Genomic DNA, 24,760 nt, shown 5'->3' on the forward strand with positions numbered 1-24,760 from the left:
TGATACTCAACCAAACGTTGAATTCTATCATTTTTAACAATTTGAAAACTATAATGTTATCAAAAGTATTACATGGAGTATTAGGATTAGGTTACTGCGTTTTAATGCGTTATGCATGTATCCTAAATAGCAATATAATATACAGCCGGTTCGAGTCCTCGTAGTCACGCGAAAGGACATTTCGAAACGATTAATTCAAGTTTGAAAACTACATGGATAGTGGTTTGTTTTAAGAATTTTAGTGTTTTGAATTGTGAGCGCTATTACAACAAATAATCGCATGGAAATTCGGGATCGCTGTGATAGGACGCATACATAGAATGCGCGCATGCATGCGTGGATAAACGATTATCGTAAAAAGACCAAATTTAACTGGAAAACGCGATGCTTTTATAACAGACATATAATGAAAGTTTTATCGTCGATTCCCGGCCGTTTTTATACCCGAAAGTACTCGTACACGTTATCCTGAGTGCTATAACAAATCCAACGACACTCATCGGTTCAGATACAATGAAACGTAGGTAGCGCAATAATATCCTACAACCTTGTGTCTCGCCCGGCCAGTGGTAGCTTATGGACAACATACTGGTGAATACGATTTGATGAAAATCCTTAAGCTTAACAGTGCATGTTTTGGGCGCATTTCGGTCGGATGAATTAGTAAATTTAGTTAAATTATTTCCGTGTGTTTTGTGTCAAACGTTTCATACGTTTTAAAAAACTTACGAGATAAAACGGACGAAGTAATTGTACATGTAAGTAATTTTTTTTTTTAGGGCCAACGTTTAATTGCCCGTAAGATGGAGTAAATGTGTTCGAACTGCTTCTGCGTCGAGCGAAACGTTTACACGATACGAGCGCGCGCGTTTAACATACCTTTGCAACCAACGTGTGACTGGTCTTGTCGAACGCCGTGTAGTAATCGGTGAAGGTGTTGACGGACATGAGGAACATCGCCATGACGGACTCGGTCGGTGTGGGCATCGGGTTCAGCACTGAGTCGTCGATGCCCTCGGGTGTCAACGGGTTGTCATACGACAGAAAAATCACGTAATAAGCTGCACACCGAAACGTCATAAACGGTAATGCGATTCCGTGCATTGCACATAATATATATTTATTATTATTATAATAATACATGGTTTCTATAAATTTTCTATTTTCCATTTCGAGTATAAGGGGAGGATGGATTTAGATATATGATATTCCTATAGTGGGATACACAGTGGAGTCCCAAATAAATTAACATATATACATGTATGGTTTGCTTATTGAAATATCGAATACTATATAATATTTCTTATGGGTACATTTAAACTAAACTCGTTTTTCTCTGGTTACGGTTAAATAATAACAAATAATTACTGGAGGGGATGGGGAGCTCACGTTAATAAGGGCCTTCGAGCTGCAGCCTACTCGGCTCTTTCTAAATCTGTCCTAGTACAGACGTGTTATGAGTCCATGCTATTATGACTGGACGGTATTGATTTCAAATCCCGTTCTTTCAACTACATTTTCACGATTTTTCAACGTTAAAAAATAGTTGAACAATTTAATCGTTTTGATTGGACCTTGTAAACAAAAAAAAATTATCATTTACAAAACCCTTTTATCACCTAGTCGTGTCGATAGAAATAAATGTGTGTACAATTTTGATGTATTTATGTTTGAATATGTGCTTACGATAATATGATTCAATACTGGGAACAGATTTAAGCTTTGTAATTTTCTTCTACTGAAAATGTAATGCAAACTGTGTGATAAAAATTATATACGAATTTTCATACGATAAAAAATCCTCGTGAATGAAATTAAAAGAAAAATATTCCAGTTCCTACACAAAAATCAAGTGCAGTGAAAGAGCACTTGAAAGTATTTCGAAATGATCTCCGAGTATGGAGTGTAAAGTACGATTTAATTGCGGTATCATTAATGATTATCATTTGTTTAAGCGAGTATAAGTGTAAATGATGAATATTAAATATTAAAAAAAAAAAAAAAAACCATGAATTTATATTTTTCAGAGCATAAATAAATTAGGTACAAACCGATGATGGTCATCGGATCTTATATCTAGAGTTATTTTATCCAATTTTATGCAGTGTATAAACACAACAATCGTACAGAATAATATGATTTGAAACATAACATGAAACGAACATAGTTAGCTACGACAACTATTATGTGAAACTATATAGATGTATAGAAAAATGGTGTTTTAAAAGAAAGAAAAAATGGTAGAATAGACAGAATCATTTTTACCGTGCACATAATCTAGATTATTTATTTTGCGATTGTCATCGTAATTGTTTTAATGCAGCATAATCACTTGCAGTAACATTGTACGCAAACAGGTCAGTTTAGTGATAATAACTGATACACGTATAGGTAGGTATGCAACGTGGTGAATAATAGTTTTCTCCTATTGAGTTGTAGAAAACGTGAGAAATATAATAATTTGTTTTTGTATAATATTTACTGTCGTGAAATATAAAATGTAACTGCGGCGTAAGTTTTTAGGATAAAAACTTTAGTTCAATAATTTAACGGTCGAGTTCCGGTGATCTACGATGATTTCTAATACTCTTTAGGCTTTTGTTATTGCTTCTGCCGACCGTTTTCTGTTCCTCAAAACGATAAAAACAAAACTGGGATTTTATCGTCATGTTAGTAATCAATATATGCGTCTAAGGAAACGTGATGAGCAACCGGATGATGGGTGGAGAAGTTCCGGAGTAGCCTCGGGTCGTTACAAGGACGTTACACAACAAGTTGTGTTATAATTTAATAAGAATTAAGGAATTTAAAGTTTGAACATGGAATGTAATATAGAGTTGTATCGTTAAAACAATATCAGATCGATCGGTACAACTGTATGTTCTGCAGTGTATGATGTAAAAATCGATATAACCAGAACTGATAGGTGCTTTTCAGTAGAAATAGAACGAGTTCAATAGAATTGAGATCACAGTTTCACCGAAACAATTTTTAGGAAACACTAAGTCAATAAATTTACTAATTTAATGTCATTTGTTTTTCATTTTGTTTTATGTGTAAATTGAAAATATTCTCAAAATAGATTTTTATTACAAATGTATACAAAAAAGGCTTTGTAAAAACCGTTATTCGATATCATTTGCATTTATTGTAGTTTTGATGCAATTAGACAATCTCGAAACTTCAATGGTACACTGGATAATTATCGTCGAAAGGTGGCAACGGAATCTCAAAAAAGTCTGGATGAGAATATTGAGTGTTTAATTTTTGAATTTCCCTAGAAACTCGATTAATATTTGCCCGTCCAAATGTTATATAAAGGGAAATGTTAATTTAAAGTTAAATAACTACTGATGTATTGGAAACGTATAAAAGCCATAATTTATTTTGATTTCAAATAAAATCCACGTGCGTTAGTAATTAATTTTTTTGATATACATTTCAAATTGTTTTAAATTTTCAAATAACAAATGATCCAATGATAAAAAATGTCGAAATACTTTGCTATGGCTTTAGAGAACTTATATTTCAAATCGGGCATTTGTTTGCAAATAACTAACTGTTTAGTAAATACCTATTATTATATTTATCTATTATATATATTTAGTTATAATAATTAGTAATTTTTATTGCGTAGTTTTTTTATTGTTAATGTTTATGTTATCTGTTTATCATTAATAATAATTTTTAAACAATAACATTTTACAAATTATTGAACCATTATTTCTGAGTAAACCACGAGAAACAAAAAAAATTAACATCTGAACGGTAAAGGAATCGGTTGTTGAGATATCATTCGCGATTTCGTAGTGATCAATGCGTTAAAAAAGCTTTGTTGATTTCATGAAATTGCTAATTTCATGAATTTGGCATAACACACAACGTGTGAGTAAATTACTTATAGTTTCAAACTATACTCATTGTATGCTGTACAATGTTATGTTATACTGTTTTTCTTTGAAAGTAAAAATCTTAACGATACCTGTAGCAGTTCATATGATTTATCGACCAAACGGTTATATGTTACATACGATTTCAAAATTTAATTATTTTCATTAGAAGAACCCTTAGGGTAATATCGTCGTACGCATGCCGTTTGGTACCTGTGCATTATAACATTTTGGGTTTTGGAGATTCTGTTAAATTGTAATAACAATGATATTGGCGATGACGAGACACGATGGCGTCACGTGTCAAAGTGGAATAATAATAATAATAATAATGTTTTTGTGCACGCTCACCTTGCGAGAATCCCATCACGAACACCATGTATATAGACACGAACCTCAGCAAGTCTCCCATTACCATTCTGTATATCATGACCACGAACGGCCCTACGGTCTTGAAACCCCTGTCGACGAGAAAGTCCGTAAGTGTTAATTGTTTTTATACTAAAATAGGATGTATATATTGGTTCATAGTGTTATAATATATTTTACATTTATTTTATGCAAGGGAATCGATTGGCGTCGCCGTTTAGTATGTATTGCAATCGATGAACTTTCGACGAGTGCCGAGCGTAAAGAAATAAAAATAAAAAAATGGTCGCAGACGTGAACTGCGGGTAAAATGTTTTCGGCTAAATTACACAGTTCGCGGTGCAGCAAATGACGACGCAAACGACTAGTTTTTTTTTTACGTGATGTTATTTTTAAACGAATACATAAAATGTAATATAGTTCGGTACTTAAATCCAAAATCATTTATAGTAAACATACGAGTATAACTACAGAGAAAAAATCGATGAAATTAAAAATCAAATAAACTCACTAAATGTTGATTAAATATTTGACTTTGTACCGCGTATACAGATTGTTCTTCGAAATGGAATTCTTTATTATGATATCTAGTGAGCTTATGAAAATAATTAAATTATTATTGATTTTTCTTTTGTGACTTATAGTGGCAAGGACAAATATTTATATTTTAAATTTGTTTTTATGTTTTGGTATAAAAATAAAAATAAATACTTTTTGTAATACTTGTAGGTATATTAAATATTTTTGTATAATATTGTAAATTTTTGAAACATTTTCAGTCACTTTATAGAGCTTATTATTCTGAGAATATTGAGTTTAGCCATTTTATTTTCGTTGACTTCATGATTTAAATATTTTTTTTAGTTCACAGTCAAATAGCTTCTTAAGCAAAATAGTATTTTGATATTATCTCATCTATTTTTTGGATTAGTTTTGTTTTATAACCTTGTAGACTAAATTTTTATAAACTAAAAAAACTTAATATCAAAAATCATAAAATTAATTATGAAAATAATAAAATTGTTATGAAAACATAAAATGTAATCAAAGCATGAATATTTGTAGTGCTTATCTCTGTAGATCTAATAAAACATAAAAACATAATTGGACAATTATCATTATCTCAGGAGATCTTATAATGGGTCCTAATATTCGTGGTACATCCTCCTGTATTTATAAAGACGGACATCACTTAAATAGTGTTTCAAATTGAGTACATAGTAATGTATTATATAAAACGCCATTAAATGTATAAAATGTTTTTTTGTGCGATCAGCTTTTCCTCGTTCGATTAGCTGTAGGCGCTCATTTGCGTTTGAATGACGGTGGAACAGGACGCTGCGTAATTGTTACCGTCGCACTGGGTATCCCGCGAGGCTCAACTGATTTTGATAAGTACCTCCTCACTTTTTAATAACGATAATATCCAAAATATGTTTTTCTTTTCTTCGTGACTCACATGATCAAATCCTACGTTTGTCAATATTTTGTGTCCGTCTTCGTAAAATATTAAAAAATATTACTATCTCTGTATTTTGTACAATTTAACGGAAGTCGTTTTATTTTTGATTTTTCGAACATTTCGATGGTTCAACTCTCTTAAACCTTACTATTTGTTTTCTTTTGTTTTTTTTTTTTTAGAAAACATTTTGCGTACTCTTCAGCTAGGTATTATTGTGTTAAAATAAAAACAAGTATTAAATCGCTTCCAGGAAAGTGTATACTAGTGGTGCCTGACTCATGACCCGCGGGTCACATGTGATCCGCTACATTTTTTTTAAATAAAACAAAATAGTAAAAAGAAAGTAAAATTATTATAAAAAACGATATTTTTTTATTTATTAATTTTATTTCCGAACATTTTCAAATAGAAATTTCACGATAAAACCCGTGCCCTTAAAAGAGCGTACTGATCAAATTAATGTGTACCTCAACCTGTAATTTTTGAGTAGCCAATAAAATATTTGAAAACCAATTCAAATGTGCATACATGTATACCTATTTTGTGTATAAAAATAATATTATTAGATTAATACTGAAATTAATCATACTTTTATATTTGATGACCCGTTTTAAGGTAATTGTTTACTAAAGTGACCCACCGAGGAAAAAAGTTCGGACATCACCGGTATATACGGTCAAAAATACAATATAATATAGCCTTTAAATAGGTTCAATATTTATTGACAGTTATTTCACTAAATTAAATTTTTATCAATGAACCGTCATACAAGCATGTTTATATAATGTGAATGGACGTTTCAGTATAAAAAATAATATAGATATTGGTAACCGAACGACGGAATATTGTTACGACTCAACAAGTATTTATGCCCTACTCGTATGGAGATACTCGAGAGAAACCAAAACCGCTTGGATACTAGGTGACAGGGCAACTAGGCAACTTAAGTCGCTTGTTGTCTTTAAACATGATATTCCAAATTAGTGCCATTTCAAGATTTTGACAACTTAGAGTTTAGAAAATATGGTTTAGTATTTTTCAATACGTGTATATTTATATTTATTATCCATATTAATTAAAATATTATGTATATTTTTATTATTAGTATATTAATATTTGTATTGTTGTTAACATTTCATAATGTGGCTTTAATGTAACTTCAGTGGCTACTTCACTCCAACCTTTTTCTGATACATTTTTTTTTTAAGTATTTTTTTACGTGTAATCGTATAGCTTAAGAGGCTTTTCAATTTCGTGTACGAATTTCATACTGATATTTTGCTCCAAAATAGACAAAATATATTACAATACAAATTCGGTGCACAGTAAAAAGATAAATTTCAGGTAACTTCTCGAGTCGCATAAGTTTATCTGTCACGACGATTTCAGTACCCAGTAATTACTAGACCCCTAGTACCCAGACGATTGAAGTTTCTTTTGAGTTTTTAAGTGTTCCCGTATGAAGAGGGTCTTAGAGTACTCGGTTCGTGAAAGTTGAACGCAATAAAATGTCAGTCATGTATGTTATGGTAATAGTACACGTGTCAAGGCATACCTGCAGAAGAACAAAAAGTACGGACAAGTAGTCAACATGATGATTACGGCTATACAGTCCTCGGCTTTGTCGTAGCACGTCAGCCTCAGCGGCGGTATGGTCATCATGAGCAGACAAGAGAACAGAAACATCACTCTTGCTGGTGCTATGGCCTGTGGGAGAAAAAAAATCGTTGGTCATAATAAGCAAGTGCAGGACTAATATAGTATTTAACTTCTAAATGTGACGACATTCGTGTAGCAATCGTGAACGCGATTTTATCTACACTGTGCCTGTATTATTATTGTATATAACCCGTAAACAAAATGAGCAGTTGAAATTATAATAACTTTATGGTAAATTTTATTGCTTAAACATTCTCACCGAGTGGCATTTTTTTTTTCGACATTTTTTTTTTAAGATGAGTAACTGTTATTGAACGGTTATCGATTAAAAAAAAAATATATAAAAACTAACATTTACAATCCTTATTGGACATCAAATAGGGAAAACTATAAAAAATATTTTAATAAATTTTTAGGTAAAAATTTATTTGTTGAACGCTTGTATTATTATTAATAGTATTAATAATCCATATTGGTGTTATTAACTAAAAATTAAACGTTCAGGTCCAACGCACTTGTTCCCGTTTCAGTTTTAATTAATCTTTTCCTGATAGACAATGATTATTAACAGTAATGAACTTTTTCTGTAGGTTACACGAGTATTCCATTACATACGATGAGTGCAGTTGGTAGTTACCGATAAATTTACTTTTAAAACCAGTATTTGATGCAATGAAAATATATCAAAATAATACAAAATCATGTGAAATGTTATTAAGTGACTTTTGAACTTGGGGGAAAAAAAAAGTCTGAAACAGTTAATTCAAAAACGCTAAAAGTCAAATCGATCTTCGTGCACAAGTTTCATTTCGTTTCACTTACATTTGATACGAATAAATTATATAGCATATTTTTATATCTATATACATAATAGATAACGAACATTATGAAAAATGCAAAATTAATTAATTTTATTTATTTATTCGTATGGCAAATTGAAATTAATTGAATTAATTTATTAGTACTTAATGACAAACGTGATAATATTAATACTACACTATGAACATAGACGTGTTCAGACTTTGATAGCTGAGGGTGCATAATACATTTTTAAATCATGAGACTTATTTTTTTTTTTTTAACACGAAAAAATATATATTTGTTGTGTTAAAAAAATCGCAATGATAGGAATATTTTTTAACGAAGACCAAAAAGTATAACCCATTGGCGTGTCAAAACTATAATAATACATTTTAAAACTAAAATAAAAACGCATACATAATACCACGCACTGTACTCTACTGATACCGTCGGTATTGAGTACAGATTGCACGACTTTACTTAACACGATTTTGTTGGAGACACAATCAGCCGGAGGGACCAGTGACCATCCGGCCACTCCCATAAACACATCTATGACTATGAGCCACTTCTACGATAATTATAATTGACTTTTCACGATCGCAGTAGCAATATGTATGCTTTTCTGGTGACGTTTGCGTTAACTAACCAAGTTTTCAATGAACATCTGCAATCCCAAAAAACCAGCTTCTCTGACGGCGGCCAGTAAATACAAAAATGCACCCATAAACATGGCCACTTCCGAGCCCATTCTAATCAAGTCGTCTGTCGAATGCACAGCCATGAGTCTGCAAACCTTTTGTCTCTTGTTCCACCAAAATTTTCTCGACTGTCAACAAAAAAACAAACCATACACACATAAATGGCATAAATGGTATTGGATAATAGCCATACGGTTGCATTCTCGTTCGAAAATACGTAGACGTATGGTATAGTACCTATTATTATTGACGCCACTCGTTCCAAACGCTCCAGCCAGGTTCCATTTATCGTGAAAATAATTAATGTATAAGAATAACAAGACCACACATTTTGTAAATTGGAAAATATTTTCAGCACTGTATAAAATATTAGCTATCGATATCGGAACCATATGCGGTTTTATAAGATTTATTTTTACCCTGCATTTATGTTTATTACCTTTGCTTAAAAAGGATTTAGACGTGTAGCTGTCAGACTGACGGGTGTTTTCGTTGATGCAGGTTTAATACTATGTTGGCGGGTGTACATAACGAGTTCATAATGGTTAAATGCGTTTTTCTGTAACAGCGAGTACTGCTGTGTTGGAAAATACACGTCTTGACGTGAGAAATGTTAACGATGCATTTACGCAATTACATGTGTACAATTACATGTATTATAATTATATTGCATGATCGATAGAGTTTCAAAGTTTTCCTTCTGATTATTTATTATAGTTAGAGCCACATAGGTTACTGCAAAGTATAATGATATGTCTTTGACTCGTACTATTGTGTATGTACACCCGAAAAGTTTTTAAATACCTTTAAAATTTAATTTAAAAAATAAAATAATAAACTATTCTTAAGTATTTCATTAAAATGTATTGTCCTGCGAAACATAGAACTACGGTTTTTTGTAATATAATTAAAATATTACTTTTATTACTGCAGTCCTGTTGTTTATAAAGCATTTAACCTTATTTCATATTGTTACAAGTTATAACTTGAAAAAGTTATGTAATAACAGATCCACACATACAAACATGACGAGTTTATAAATCCACGTTCATATGTATATTTATCAATAAATATTAATAAATTATACACTTTGCATTATTCTATAACGAAGAATCAAGTTTCAGTTACATCAAAATAACGTATTTTATTTACCAAACGTCCAACATGACGTTTGAACTTTTTTTCCTGAATTTTAAATTAAAATAAATAAACTGCACTACACTTATAAGTAGGGAACGGATTTATATGTAATAAAAATACATAAATATGTACATATGTATGTAAGTATAATTTATAAAATATGTACTAAAACCATCCAAATATGTAGGAAAAAAATTTAAAAAAAAAAAAAATTATAATTATTAAACTATCAAAATGATTTGTTGCATTGAATAATTACAATATATTTTAAATTATCAAATATTAAATGTCGCCTATTAGATCTGAAAATATTTTTAAAACGGCTAAATGATCGTTCCACATCAACCTACATCGGTTGATTTAAGCATATTTGAAGGGCATAATATTAGAAGGCGATAATTCCAAATTTTTAGAAGGGTGTCTGCCACTAATTATGTTATTAATTGATTTAAAATCAATATGGCCTGAAATTTTTTTCTGTCAAAACATGAATTTTCTTTTTTACTACTTCTCCTATTGGTCCGTTTACGAGTTTTCATTTTGCAATCGTTGATTTGACAATTTGCATACTTTCATTCAAGGACATATTTTTGTTTCTAATTTTTTAATTGTATGTGCAATAAAACTAAAATTCATTAAGATGGAAATTAAATTTGTTTTCAATGTTTCATTTTGCATAATATTTTGAGCTTTTCTAATAGCGATAAAAGTTCTGGATCTAAATTTGAAATAATTTTTTGTATTTTTGTACGAAGAAGACGTATGAATGATGAAATAATAAAATATGTTTAAAAATATTTACAAATTAGTGAAATATGTAAAAATATGTAATTATACCAAAATATGTAAAAATATGTAAAATAAAAGTAGCATCATATTAATAGGAATGATTTAAATCATGAACATTTCTTATCAAATTTTAAATATCTCGTTTTAATAAAAATATGTATTTACATATAAATCCGTTCCCTACTTATAAGTATGAGTTATCAGTTCTGTGTGTGTTTCATAATTAATTCCAACACAAATCCTCTCGCTCTATTGCGTGTGAAAATAACGAAAATTGTTGTGATATTAAATGGAAATTAAATTAATTGTTTTGATTTATTCCATGTAGTTTAAATACAACAGTAGTAATTGTTTATATAGTTCTATACATAGTCTATATATACATACCTAATATGGATATGATAAAAATAAAATATGAAATTAAGCAAGGCTGTAACCAGGTGGACTTAGGGTTTAGATCCCCCGAAATGTTTTCTTAAAATAAAGTTGAATGATTTTAAATGTTGTTAGTTAAAATACATATTTATTCTCTAACTTTCCTCAAAATATTTTGCTGATTACAGTTTTCAAACTAATGATTAACACTTAACATGCATTTAAAAAACCAAATTTTAGTTTAAAATTTGAATATCATAATATACTTAGTTTTGAAACTGATGGATTATCAGAAGATGATCATTTATTGCGTTCAGCGCATATTCTACTCCACAAAGCGTTATCAGTACCCTCGTAAGAAATTGTATCAAAGGATAACAGAGGATAAGTAAAACGCGGGACACGGGCATAATATTTGCAGCCCATTTTATTATTTTTATTATTATTATCATGTTAATTACCTTGTTGTAATTGAACGTGTAGTTGGTTCTGACCGTACGGTTAGCTTGGTTCCAAGTGTTCCTGTGTTTGCCCCTGTCTGAACTTGAGCTCTTCCCGTGCAGGTTCACGGTGCCGCCGTTACCGTCTTCGTAAATCAGTGGCGTGATAGCGCCGCCGGTACCGTTGTACGGATCTTCCGTCGGCATCACCATCATTTCCTCGGTGACCGCGGGCTGCAACGGCTCCAGTTCGACCGGGCCACCACCCGCGATCATCATCTCATCGTAGACCACGTTGTCTGGTAACAGCGACTCGTTGTCCATGAAGTCCAGTGGCGTGGTGGCCACCGTGGTTGACGTGGATGTGTAGTTGATCAGCGGTGGCTTAAGACCGGTGGGAGGCGGTCCGGGACGCAGCACAAAGCACACCATGGATATGGAAAAGTAGAACGCGAACAGGATGAACTGCCTGTAGAAACTGAATGGTGAATTAATAATTTATTAACGATCACCGACGTTTATGTAAGCAAATTTCTAAAACTCGAAAAAAAACTCAAATCTCAAATGCCATACTTAAACAGCATAAATTTCATTGAAAAATATCGAAACTATGAAATGACTGAACAACAATCATCGTTAAATGGAACTTCGTTGAAAAAATGTCAGGTGATATAAATAATTTTTAAGACTTTTCAGTAATTTTTTTCTTTTTTTTACTGGCTACAATTAATATCCTAAAAACAAGTTTTTATTCAATTTTCAAGTTTGAGGTATAAACATTGAATATTTTATGAATTTTTGACTGTGAAAATGAAACGGATTTTCGTGATATTATTTAAAATTCAAACACTCGAACATTTTTTTTAGTTTTAAAATCAAGTTCATTAACCAGTAAAAGATATACACGAGGAGCTTTGTATTACACTTTTCAGACTTTTTGTCGAAATCTTTAGAAAAAGTTGTGCATGCACACAAAGAGAGACGCGCGCACGTTAAGTCAAATGTTATTTTGAGAACAAGAAATTTGTGGGATTTTTGAAGTCACAAAGTTATTTCGATAGAGCATGGGATCTCAATATTTTGAAGCACATGCTCTTTTTCATAATACTGTATGAGATCACGTACCTTTCACCATGATAAGAATGATTATATTAATCATTAAGTAATCAACATTTTAACACTTTTAAAACGAAGTGTATTAATTAATATAATTAGGGTTCGAAAGTTATAGGAGTTGCAAATTGTTCTGTATGCTTTGGATTTATAGCAAAACAATCTAGAAATCCGAGTTATATAATTTTGAGTTTAAAAATTGAATATTAAAAATGGATATTAAGAATATTTCGTTAATTTTAGAGAAAAAGTGAATATTTCATTGATTTTCATTGATTTTCGCATATTTAATATTTTCTAAAAAATTTAATTTTTTCCATTCTTAGCCAATTTATTTTAAATAATGTTAAATAACACAATGCTAATAACATGGAAAACGTATATTATATACTGTATGTATACATAAAATTCTATAAAACTCAATATTATTTTTTGTGGTTATTTATTATTATTTTTTATTGTTTACTATGAATTTAACGAAAATATTGATGATTCAATGTTATAAAATATATATTTACTTGGTATTTCATAAACAAAGAAAATATATTTGCTTAACTATTTTTTCAGTTCAATAAATGTTCTCAAATGCCAACCGATTATGGGTCATATTTTAGTTTTCAAAAATACATTTTTTTTTAATTATTGGTTTTTAGAATTTACTAATTAACTTTTAATAAATAAATAAATATTTTTTTTGCATAATTCACACCTTTTCATGCATATTTTATCATTTTTTTCGTGAATATTTTGCCTTTTTTGGCTCCTATAACTCCTGAACCCTAATTATAATATTATATTAAGTTTTTTAAATATTATATTTTGCCCTTCTTACTGTTAAAAAAAAAGTGACGAGACTGTTGACAGTGTTTAGCTTTATGTTTTTAATTTTTTGTCGACTATTGTGATAGTGCGCGTAAATAGAAGATAACTTAATTACTCAATAATGCCCGATAATATACAAATAATCGGAAATAATGTTTTTATGTTTTATAACAAGGGTTGGTAAGTACAGTCAACTCGCGATATAACGAATTTCTAGGGACCGAGAAAAAAATTCGTTATATCGAAAGTTCGTTACATCGAAATTCGTTATATCAAGAGAATATACCAATTGAATTCGTTATAACGAGAATAAAAATAAAAATTCAAAATTTTACTATTCGTATACATATGTATAAAATATATGAGTCATATAAGTATATATTTATTGTTTAATTTCAATATAAATGTATGTAATAATATTTCTAATAAAAATATGCTATAATAATAATATTGCTTTTAATATATATGTACATATAATAAATCGCTATACATGTGTGCATTTATTTTTTTAAAAAATCAGATATTTTTGATTGTTTGCTACTGCTTGAGTTTACCTTATCAATAGTATTGTCCAGATTTAAAATACTAGAAAACACATTGTCGTCAATATCATGTGACTGTAAATAACTTAAGACGGCGCGAAGACCTAATTTGGCTTCCTTCGAGTTTACGATGGGGTCTTCAGGAGACTTTTCTTCGTCATAACCTTCTTCATTATTAAAACTGGCAAAACTCTCATCGTCTGAAAGAGACCCACAGACAGCCAAATCATCGTCGATAGCAACATAATCTTCAAACGTCAATTGATCGTCTAGAACAGTCGATAATGTGTTATGTTGAGTGTCAACTTCTAAAGTGATAAGGAATTCTTCTTCTTTATTATCAATAGTTTTCATAAATCCACATTTTCTAAAGCAGTTGCGAATTGTTTGTGTAGTCACATTGTTCCAAGCTTTGTGGCTGATTATTATAGCAGTCAAAACGGTTACTTTCGGAGAATCATTATTATCTAAGCAAGCCAAAAATTCAGATACAATTTCTTTCGATATAGAAGTTTGAAGTTTTTAATCATGCCTTGGTCCAGAGGTTAGAGTTTTGAGGTTATGTTTGCTGGAAGAAACTCAATTCGTACATTAGAGAGAGTTGGGGGGTTGTTATGTGCAGTGCAATTATCAACAAAAATTATAATTTTTCTATGTTGTTTTCGCATGTCATTATTGAGAGTTTCAAGCCATTTGTTCCACAGTTTGGTTGTCATCCACGATTTTTTGTTGTTTTTATACGTCACCGGCAAAGATTTGACATTTTTAAATCACCTAGGTTTAGCGGACTTGCCTATAAATAAAGGCCTTAACTTCTCCGATCCATCCATATTTACCGCAAAAAGTAAAGTGACTCGCTCCTTACTAAGTTTCCCTCCATGGCACTTTTCATTTTTAAACGTTAGTGTTCGGTCAGGTAAACATTTAAAAAACAGTCCTGTCTCATCAACATTGAACACATTTTTCGGATCGTACTCACATAATAAGTCTTGAAGTTTCATCTGCTAGTCGTTACAGATATCTTCATCGACACTTGCACTTTCTCCACAAATTTTTTTGAACACCAAGTTATGTCGCTTTTTAAAATTAGATAACCAACCGTCACTAGCATTAAAATCAGAGATTCTAAACATTTCAGCATAACTTCTAGCTTTTTCTTTGATTAAAATACCACTCACGGGAATATTTTGCTGCCTAACTTGATTGAACCAAGTGAATAAACATTGTTCTATACGGGGAAACTCACTTAGTCGTCTTTTTTTCTGGCTACTTTGTGCGTCAGTTGTATTAAGAATTGCTTCTTTCTGTTTCAAAATTGTAGAAAGTGACGAAAAAGGAATTTTAAAACTATCTGCGACTTATTTTTTCTTTTTACCACTCTCGATTTCTCCAATAATTTTTTTCTTGTCCGAAATTGACAAACACTTTCGTTTTGAACTCATAATTGTAACTCGTAAAACACAACGTATTTTCGAATGTACGGTCACGTTTAACACAACGAACAGAACTAAAACTGTACCGATATGTTACATAGTATGTTACGTACATTTTGCATAGAGCCACTAATCGACATAAGTCTTATCTTAATTGCGATACTGTACTTGAGTGTACTATCGCATGATAATCATCAGAAAAACTTCGTAATCTATTATGTGGTAATAGCAACATACTTATTTTTATATATTTTTCATAGAATTATACACTAGAGACATGTATCTTATCTTAATTAAAATTAAAAATTCGTAATAGAAAGCTCCAAATTTATAAAAATTCGTTACATCGTGAGAGTTTTGATCAAAAACGCTTCGCTACATCGAGGGGACCAAAATACATTACATTTGTTCGTTATACCGCGATATTTTTAAGGGACCGGTAATTTTATTCGTTATATCAAGATTTTCGCTATATCGAATTTCGTTATATCGCGAGTTGACTGTAATTCACATTGGAGTCCTAAAGTTTAAAATAATAAATCAATGAGGTCCAGTGAAAAAATCTTTTTTAAATCTTTATATTTTAAAAACAGCAGTCTGAAAATAAAAATAATTATTTGGTTATTACAATTAATTTATATTAAAAATTATAATATTAGAAGTATGAAAATCAAAGTTGACAAGGTCCAGAGTTCGCATTCCGTAGTTCGCTAGTTGCTGACCCCTGTTTTATAGTTTTTATATATTGTCACCCCTCCCTAAGGGAGTCCCCAGTTTGAGAATCATTGCGGCAGTGTAAGGCAAAATTTTTTTTTTTTGCTTTATGGTCAGTGTCTGCTGTTCCGTCTATCATTTTTATATCTGCATTGACTCTATCTTGCTAGCGTTGTCGAGTTCTTCCACTAGGGCGCTTGCCAGCTGGTTTATTTATCAGTACCTCTCGAATTATGCTTTTTTTAGTGCGCCACACATGGCCCGCCCATTCTAAACACTTGGAATTCAGAAAGCATTTAATACTTGGTTTATTTTTACAGAGATTCCAAAATGGTATTTTTTCTCCTTTCATAGACCCCTGTTGTTTAATTTCTGACAGGATTGTATATTTTCTCATCACTTCTCTTAGGTTTCCCCTCATCCTCTTTAGTCGTCGATCACGTCTCATAAGCATACTTTACTATTGTGCGTAAATGATACATAGAATTTTTCCTTTGTCGCATATGATATCATTTTTGAGCTTAATAATCTATTCATTGAGAAGTATGCTTGGTTTACAAAGTCAATTCTAAGTTTAACTTCATTATGCATGTCATTTTTATAGTTGATATTAACCCCCAAGTACTTAAAATCATCAACCTGTTCGAAGGTGTATGGTCTATCAGATTGTTCTTAGCGGGCGTGTGGCGTGTCATTAGCATGTATTTTGTTTTTCGTTAATTGTGAGACCCATCTTCCAATTAGATGCAATTAATTTTTCCATAGCGTGTCCTACCTTCTGGCTACTATTTCTTAGTATGACAACGTCATCCGCATACGCCAGCATTGTAATATTTTTATTGAGCTCTATTATTCGGTCTTCTCCTACATCTCTAACTATATGTTCAAGAGCAAGGTTAAACAAAATGGAAGAGAGAGCACCTCTCTGTTTTAACCCCGATTTTACTTCATAAATGTTAAGAAAAAAATGGTGGTTCAAAATCGTAAATCTACAAGTGGGAAAATACATGCTTATGATAAAAGTACATAAAACGGTGTTCATATCGTCTGTGATAATGTTATGAAAAAAAAGAAAAATTTGAAAATAAATTATTGAAAAAATTCGACCAAACTCTTATGAAGTAATCTCAGCAGTATCAGCAGTAACAGAACCGTTTGGTATTCTGTGGGTTAGATTAAGGTTCCTGAGTTTCAAGCAAAACCGTTTGAATATTAATTAGTGCAAACAAAATGTAGCGGTTTCGCAGAGTAAACGAAACAACGTTACAAAGATCGGTGACGGGATCTGGGGGTCACAGGCACGCGTGGTAATGCTATGTGGACATTTCAGATGTTCCCTACCCCCTCCCTTATCAACAGTATTTGAATTAATACCGAAATGCAGTTCGACCGTTAAAACACCATTGGTCTGATACAATATCATCGCTGTGATGACCTGCAGTTCCATCGAATGCAGTCCATGCGTTGTTTTATCGACAAATTTGTGGTGTACGGTATGTGCACACTGCATGAATATTACCGCCTCAATTGAACCGTTGACGATGGGTTTGCCAATCTTATTGTTAGGATAATGTCACACGGTCGGGTATCGCGGTGCAATAGATACACTTAGAGTTGTTTGACAAGTAGGGAAGTACGAATTATAGCACAAAACCTTTTTCTTCCACCGACGCATCTTTACTTTATGTGAACTTTGCAATGCGAATAAGCTCGGATTTTCCATACTCTCTGATGGAAATCAAAGTCCAACAAATTTCGAAAGTTGTCCAATGTTGTCCGACAAATCGTCAAGAACTTTCTGGAGGAGATCGAAAGAATGGACGTTAATGTTGTTCTGCAACCCAGTCTATAGCGGTGCACTGGATCGTGAAACGAGACCGTGTTTCAGCGGTGTACTCGATCGGTCTGTACCGGCAGGTGTCACCGAGAAAAACGTTTAAACCAATTTGAATCGGATACATGTACACCGTTATATCCAGTGGCGTATTTTCGACGGTGGGAGATCCCGAGTCTCGACCATCAGGAAGAAAAAAAGTTTCAAAAATCATAAATTACTTCATACGAAGGTACAAGAAAAAGAACATTAATTTTTATCATGTGATTGTAATGTTATATTTGTTTTCCATTTATATGGAAGATTGAACGGTTTACTGATGTTATCAATAAAAAAAATTCTTAATAAAAATTAAAGAGAATATTGATGAACTGATAAAATAAAAGATGCTTGATTTTTTTATTATAAATAATTATTTATTCTTAGTATCATACGTTTTATTGATTGTAATAAAATTAAATAAAAAATTAATAAAACGATTTTAATAACGTATTAATTTATAAGTTTCCACCTTGTAAAAGTTATAATTACTGATTATTAAATTAAAAACTAGAACAGTGGTTCCTAACCGTGGGGAATTCATCACAAGGAGAATAAAGTGATGGTGAAATAACAAGAATTTTGATCGTTAAAATAATTATACAGTTAATAATAATAATAATAATAATAATAATATTACAGTTAGTAAAATTAAAAACAATGAATTAATTTTCGGACGGTCATCCATTGAAAACAATTTATTGAATACTTTATAATGATTGATTTTTTCGCAGGTTAGGTTAACTCTTATCCAAAAATGACAGAAAAAGCTTTCCGTAGTTTTTTTCCATTTGTATCTACTTATCTTCGTGAGTGTGGTTTTTGAATACTTTGCAAATAAAATCAAAGATATCGGTTGGATGTGAAAAATGATATGCATTGCGCGTTGTCAAAAATATTCCCATGAATTATGGATTTAGTAAAAAAAAAAAAAAAAAAAAATATAACAATTAAATATAAAACTTATTTCTTATTAAATATTTTTAATCATAATATTTATTATGAAAATGTGTGAAATTGTATTAAAAAAATGTGTAAAATTATATTATTAAGTCCAGTGGCATATTTTTAAGGAGGGGGATTCCCAGATTCGATCCACTTTGCCAAAAGAAAAAAGGTTTAAAAGTCATAAATGACTTGCTACGAAGGAACAGAGAAAAATAAAATTAATTTATATCCTGTAATTGTAAATAACTCGTATTTATAATAATATTAGAATAATGTGATTAATAATTCATTATTTTGAAAATTTGAATTTGAAAATACGTCACTGACGAATTTAGTTTATATTTTGTTTTTAAAATGATGAAAACATATATGTGATTATAATTATTTGTATCATAAATATTTTGTATCACTAAAATAAAACAGAGAAATTTTTTAAGGGGGTGGAGGAGCATAGAATAAAAAAGGTTGGGAACCACTGAACTAGTATGATCCTGATTGATACGTATTTTGATGCGGAGAAATTATCATATTAGAAAAAAAAATAAAGAACACCTATGTTGTACATATGACGAGCCTGTAGTATATACCACGTTAAAATCGATCGAAAAAAAATTCAAAATCTCACGCGGATATATTACGGATATCTCAATGTAGTCAAAACATTGTTCATTGTCCTACACAGTCCTCTAACCAAAGACTTTACATAGTTAACGTAGTACAACGTAACACGAGGTTGTGCAAGTTATTACCATGTACAATGATAACTATGATTCGTTGAACAACTTGCAGCGTTGATGAAGATGATCGAATTTCGTTTATTTTTAATTTTTTTTTTTTTAGAACTCACGTGTAACCAAGGATATTATTTTCCTAACTGTGATTTTTATTTATTGCATTTTGAGATGTGATCAAACACGTTCCTCCCGGCAAGGCATTTACGGCACTTTATACGGATTTCACGATTTTTTTATTTAAATCCTCGCGTTACACATTCACACACATCACCCTCTCCCCACTAACATAAACACATACATGCACGCTTGTATATTTCGCGTATATACTTTGAATCATATGCATAGCTATGTTAACACCTTTGGATAAAATAAAACAGGTTATCTCGTTCGATGTACGAATACACTCATAATTTCAAATTGTTTGCTCCCGATTTGATAAAATATCATATTCACGGTATCAAAATTGTACAGTTATAATAAAAGCAATAGTTATATACTATTGTGTAAACACGAATCACGTTTTGTCCAACGAGAATACGTGACCACAATGATTTTCTAAATACATAAAATTATATCTATACTGGCTAAACCGTTGTCGTGGTGTACAGTGTATATCGTACACAGAGTCAGTAGGCAGCTTACCGAAATTTCACGAACGCGTTCCATTTGGCATTTAACAGATCCACCAACACACCGTCCATCATTTCCAAGTGCTCCGGGCTTTCCTTTAAAACCGCAATAGAAAAATAAAGTTCTTATTAAACGTATTCTACTATATATATTAGGGTGCCAGTTATTGATATGAATAGAACATTTTTTGCTAAATTTTTTAAAGAGCGGACCGGAATTTTGTTACAATACATCTAAAATTAATGTCTGTAAAATTTGAGCTTGATCGAACTTAATTAACAGGTGGCGACTTAAGCTCAAAGTTTTATGGAAAAGGGTAAAATGTTGGTTTTTGGTATATAATTAATTTAATTTTAAATTTGAAAAAATTTATATTTTTATTTCCGATATACTATACAATTACATGTTTTAATTATTATAACACTATAAATTAACTTATTTAAAAGACAACATATTTATAAAGATTTTTTAAGATCTTTCAAAGTAGCAGATTTTGGATATTTCTTACGATAATCTTGAACAATCTGAAAATATAAAAATGTTTGTTAATATATTATTCTTTATTACACAAAGTTAATATTTATCATTTACTTTTAGTAGAAATTGCTTTTAGTTTAAATATTTTGTAATTTTATGATTGAACTCTTCCATTAATCTTATACTCCGTTCTGCAGGATCATTTAATAATTTAAGATCACTTGCTATTTTTTTCCCTTTCATGAATTCGGATAAATTAGTCCATGTATTTGGATTTGATTTTAAAAATGCAATTCAAATACTAAATTGTTCTAAAAAATGTTTAGATTTATGGTTCACGAGTTTTAATAAAATATTATTATTGTAATTTTCTAAAAGACAAATTAATTCTTCATTATTCAAAATTAATTTTTTCTCTATTATTTCTTCCTCGTAATCCTCTTTGTTATCAATTGTTATCATTTTTTGGGCCATTTTCATTTTGGTGTCTTCATTTATTCTGTCATTTAACAGTGCTAACGCGATACATTCTTCGTTTAAATAATACAAATGTTTAAGAAACATTTGAATAGCAGAATTTGAAATCATTTTATTAATTGTGCGATACTCGTAGCAGGCTCTCAAAAACATGATATCATTTAATGGAGCTTCATTGGAATTTGGCGCAGAAGCGTGCCATAGCATTTAATTAAAAACAAATTGAAATGAGAAATATAATTAATCTTATTATTTGTTAACTTAAAATCTTGCCGAATATATTTTGAGACAATAGATGTCTTTGGCCATCCACCTTGCATGATGGTATGCACCTGGCATTTTAAACTTAATTCTTCCAGGAGGTAGGTACTTCTCCCAAAAAAAATAATTATTAAATCCAATAATTCTATATAGTCGTCTCGGATTAAATTTACCGAAAGTTTAAGTTTTGCATATTCCACAATGTCAATGTAGTTGTTTCCTAATGCATTTTTAATATCTATGTAAGATATTCCGGTAACACATTTATTTAAGTTTATAGTATCTAATTTTGCCTTAAACCGTTTGAATAAAGGAATATCTGGACCTGTCAAAGGTGAGATTTTACATTTTCTAAAAATGTCAGCTAGAACTATCTCAAATATATGGTGTCTACTACCAAAATAAATAATATCTCTATTTAATTTATTTTCTAATAATGTACAAGCGCCATTTATCTGCCAGTGTTCGACGCGGTCGTATCAAAAACAAATGCTTGAGTTTTATTTAGTAGTTCCCAACTTTCTAAAGTATCGAAAACTGCAGGTGAAATTTCAAGCCCTGTCTCCGTCAACACTTTAGGTACTCCCAATAATTGTTGAAAATTCGTACCTGTAGCGATGACTGCTAATCTATCGACAAATTTTCCATTATTTTATTGTGAACAACGACCGACTTTACATTTAAATTAATGAAGGCTTGCTTTAATTGTTGATCATATGATTCCCGATAGACAGCTCTAGCATTTAGTATAGATGTCCTATTGATAATATTGTCAGCAGAATTTAATGACACAGTTTCCAAAAATGCAACTAACAAATATACGAAAAATTTATTGCTTTCGTTTTTCTATATTTGTTAAGTTTATGTCTACGCCAAGCATCGAACCTAGACATCCTTTTTCTCTTTGTTTAACTAAAAATAACTTATCTTCTTCTATACGTATCATAGTAAGTGCATCTTGATGATCAATATCAAAAATATCATTCATAGAATCATTAAATAATCGTTTTTTTTTTTTTTTAAATGTTTGATTGGTTTTATTTTTATTTTTTAAAATACCTTTATACTCCTCATAAAGTTTAATTAACTTAGCACTTGTGTCGGAGTCCCAGCTTTTTTTCCAAACACTATACATATTTCAATCACTAGTGAAGCGCTATCGTTTAAATTTAGTTTTGTTATTCTCATATTATAAAATAAAACTTTTAGACAATCACCTCTAGAAGGCAATTTTGAACCTGTTATTTGATGATTCATATACCCAATAAGAAATATCTTTTTACGTAATGACATTTTAAATATCTGAATAACAACTGAGTTAATAATTAAATATATAGTTACTGTTACTGCACAACAAATAACACTGACACTATTTTTTATTATTTGGTGTGATAACTGCAGTGAAATTAAATGGATATAGGACAACGGAATATTGCCAAGCACGATAAAAGATTATTAATAATATTCAATACATGCTGTTGCGTAATAATGATAATCAGATAGATATCGCTATCATTTATAATTATAACCATAATAATAGTTATATTATAACTGAAATACTTATTATCGCTTAACTTTCTGCTTAAGTCGCCACGTGTTAAATTTGTTCAATTAAGCTTAAACTACAGATTTTTATTTAAAAGATATATAAAAACAAAATTAGGGGGCGCACTCATAAAAAATTAAACTTAAGAAAATAAGTGGCACCCTAATATATATATATATATATATATATGGCTATAATATACTTAATAATACAGTGGATTCTCGATAAGTCATTAATTTCAGAAATTTAATGTAAAACCTTATGATCATTTAAATTTCTGATGTACTTAAAAAAAAAAAAAAATCCTCTCTGATCTCAATTTATCGAGTTTCTCTTGTATAATCTATCAAATCCCAGGGATGGTGAGTCTTTTTAGAAATAATTTAACCCATTTAGATAATCTGTGCTTGGAAATTGGAATCAAATGCATTGAACTTAATAAACCGTTTATTTCATAATATAAAATTGTAATAATATTGTTTTTCGATACATAACATATTACTTAAACAGTATACTTGTATTGTTATATGGTGGAAACGATGTTTATATCATTTTCTATGTTATTATTAAATGAATGCAGAATAAGTTAATATGAACTTTGGCGATATTTAAAGTAAAATATTCGGTTCTATCAGTGCACTTGAGTTGGGTATCAAATATTAACGGGTAATAAAAGTAGTATACTACATTTGGGTCTCGGATTATTTCAGGTACTACACTAGTTCAGCAAGAACTACTACGCTAACATTATCCTTTCCGTTTCTGTAGGTTTATGCCTCGTTACACAAAAGGTCATCAAAAACGGGTCTGTAAGTTATAATAACAGTTCGATAAACAATTCAATAAATATCTTTATTGAACTTACTAATTATGTTGCGTTGCAAAAACATTTCCATATAAAATTTAATAGTTCGTTCGTTAGACCGTGGTTAAGTTCAGGGGCTAATCCACAGTTACTGAACTTTTAGTTATGCTTCTTCAAAATCCACTTATTAGGGTAGAAACTAGATTATAAAAGTATACCTTGTAACAAAAAAACATAAAATGATCTTATATATATATAATATGTGTTTTAAGGTTTACTCATGATTGTAATTGAAAAAATGAATATTTATTTTATTTTATAGAGTATTAATAAAAATATTTTACTGTACTATATAATTAAACCAATAACGTTATTTGAGGAGAAAGGGGTGGCAACTTGTCCATTTGCCCCAGCCAACGAGAATTAATTTGAACTTATATTTGGTACACTTAAAAAATATATGACGTCTTTAAAAGGCAAATGTTGTCTACTAATTATAACTGTGGGCTACCTAACTTCCTAAACTCCCCTCCTAGATTCGTCCTAGGTGGTAAACAAGTGGTAAATCAATTTATGTTATCAATAAAATCATACACTTTTAATTTTGATCGAAATATTTTTATTTATTTTTTTAAATATTTGCAAACTGAATTTAAAATATGGCAGTATTTAATAAAGTAGGCAAGAATTTAACAGATGCTGAAAGAAAAATGTTGACATTTTATGTATGATAAATAAGTAGCTAAAAATACTTCATAT

At 30.4% G+C, this 24,760-nt stretch overlaps 1 protein-coding gene across 4 annotated transcripts in view; it reads right to left on the reverse strand.

The window, feature by feature from the left end:
- Positions 1-24,760, reverse strand: part of LOC112694564 (transient receptor potential cation channel subfamily V member 5) — an 89,016-nt gene that overhangs the window by 23,450 nt on the left and 40,806 nt on the right. For 3 of the 4 annotated variants that reach the window (XM_025570076.1, XM_025570075.1, XM_025570078.1), the window contains 6 exons: positions 20,448-20,530; positions 11,648-12,104; positions 8,831-9,010; positions 7,277-7,428; positions 4,242-4,351; positions 880-1,061 (listed from right to left, as the gene is read on the reverse strand). In XM_025570076.1, the coding sequence (XP_025425861.1) occupies positions 880-1,061; positions 4,242-4,351; positions 7,277-7,428; positions 8,831-9,010; positions 11,648-12,104; positions 20,448-20,530 (1,164 nt within the window). The remainder of the gene's footprint in view (positions 1-879; positions 1,062-4,241; positions 4,352-7,276; positions 7,429-8,830; positions 9,011-11,647; positions 12,105-20,447; positions 20,531-24,760) is intronic. The other variant, XM_025570077.1, reaches the window with a different exon arrangement.

The sequence above is a fragment of the Sipha flava genome, unplaced genomic scaffold, assembly GCF_003268045.1.
Source record: "Sipha flava isolate LNK unplaced genomic scaffold, YSA_version1 130_pilon_pilon, whole genome shotgun sequence".
Lineage (NCBI taxonomy): Eukaryota > Metazoa > Arthropoda > Insecta > Hemiptera > Aphididae > Sipha > Sipha flava.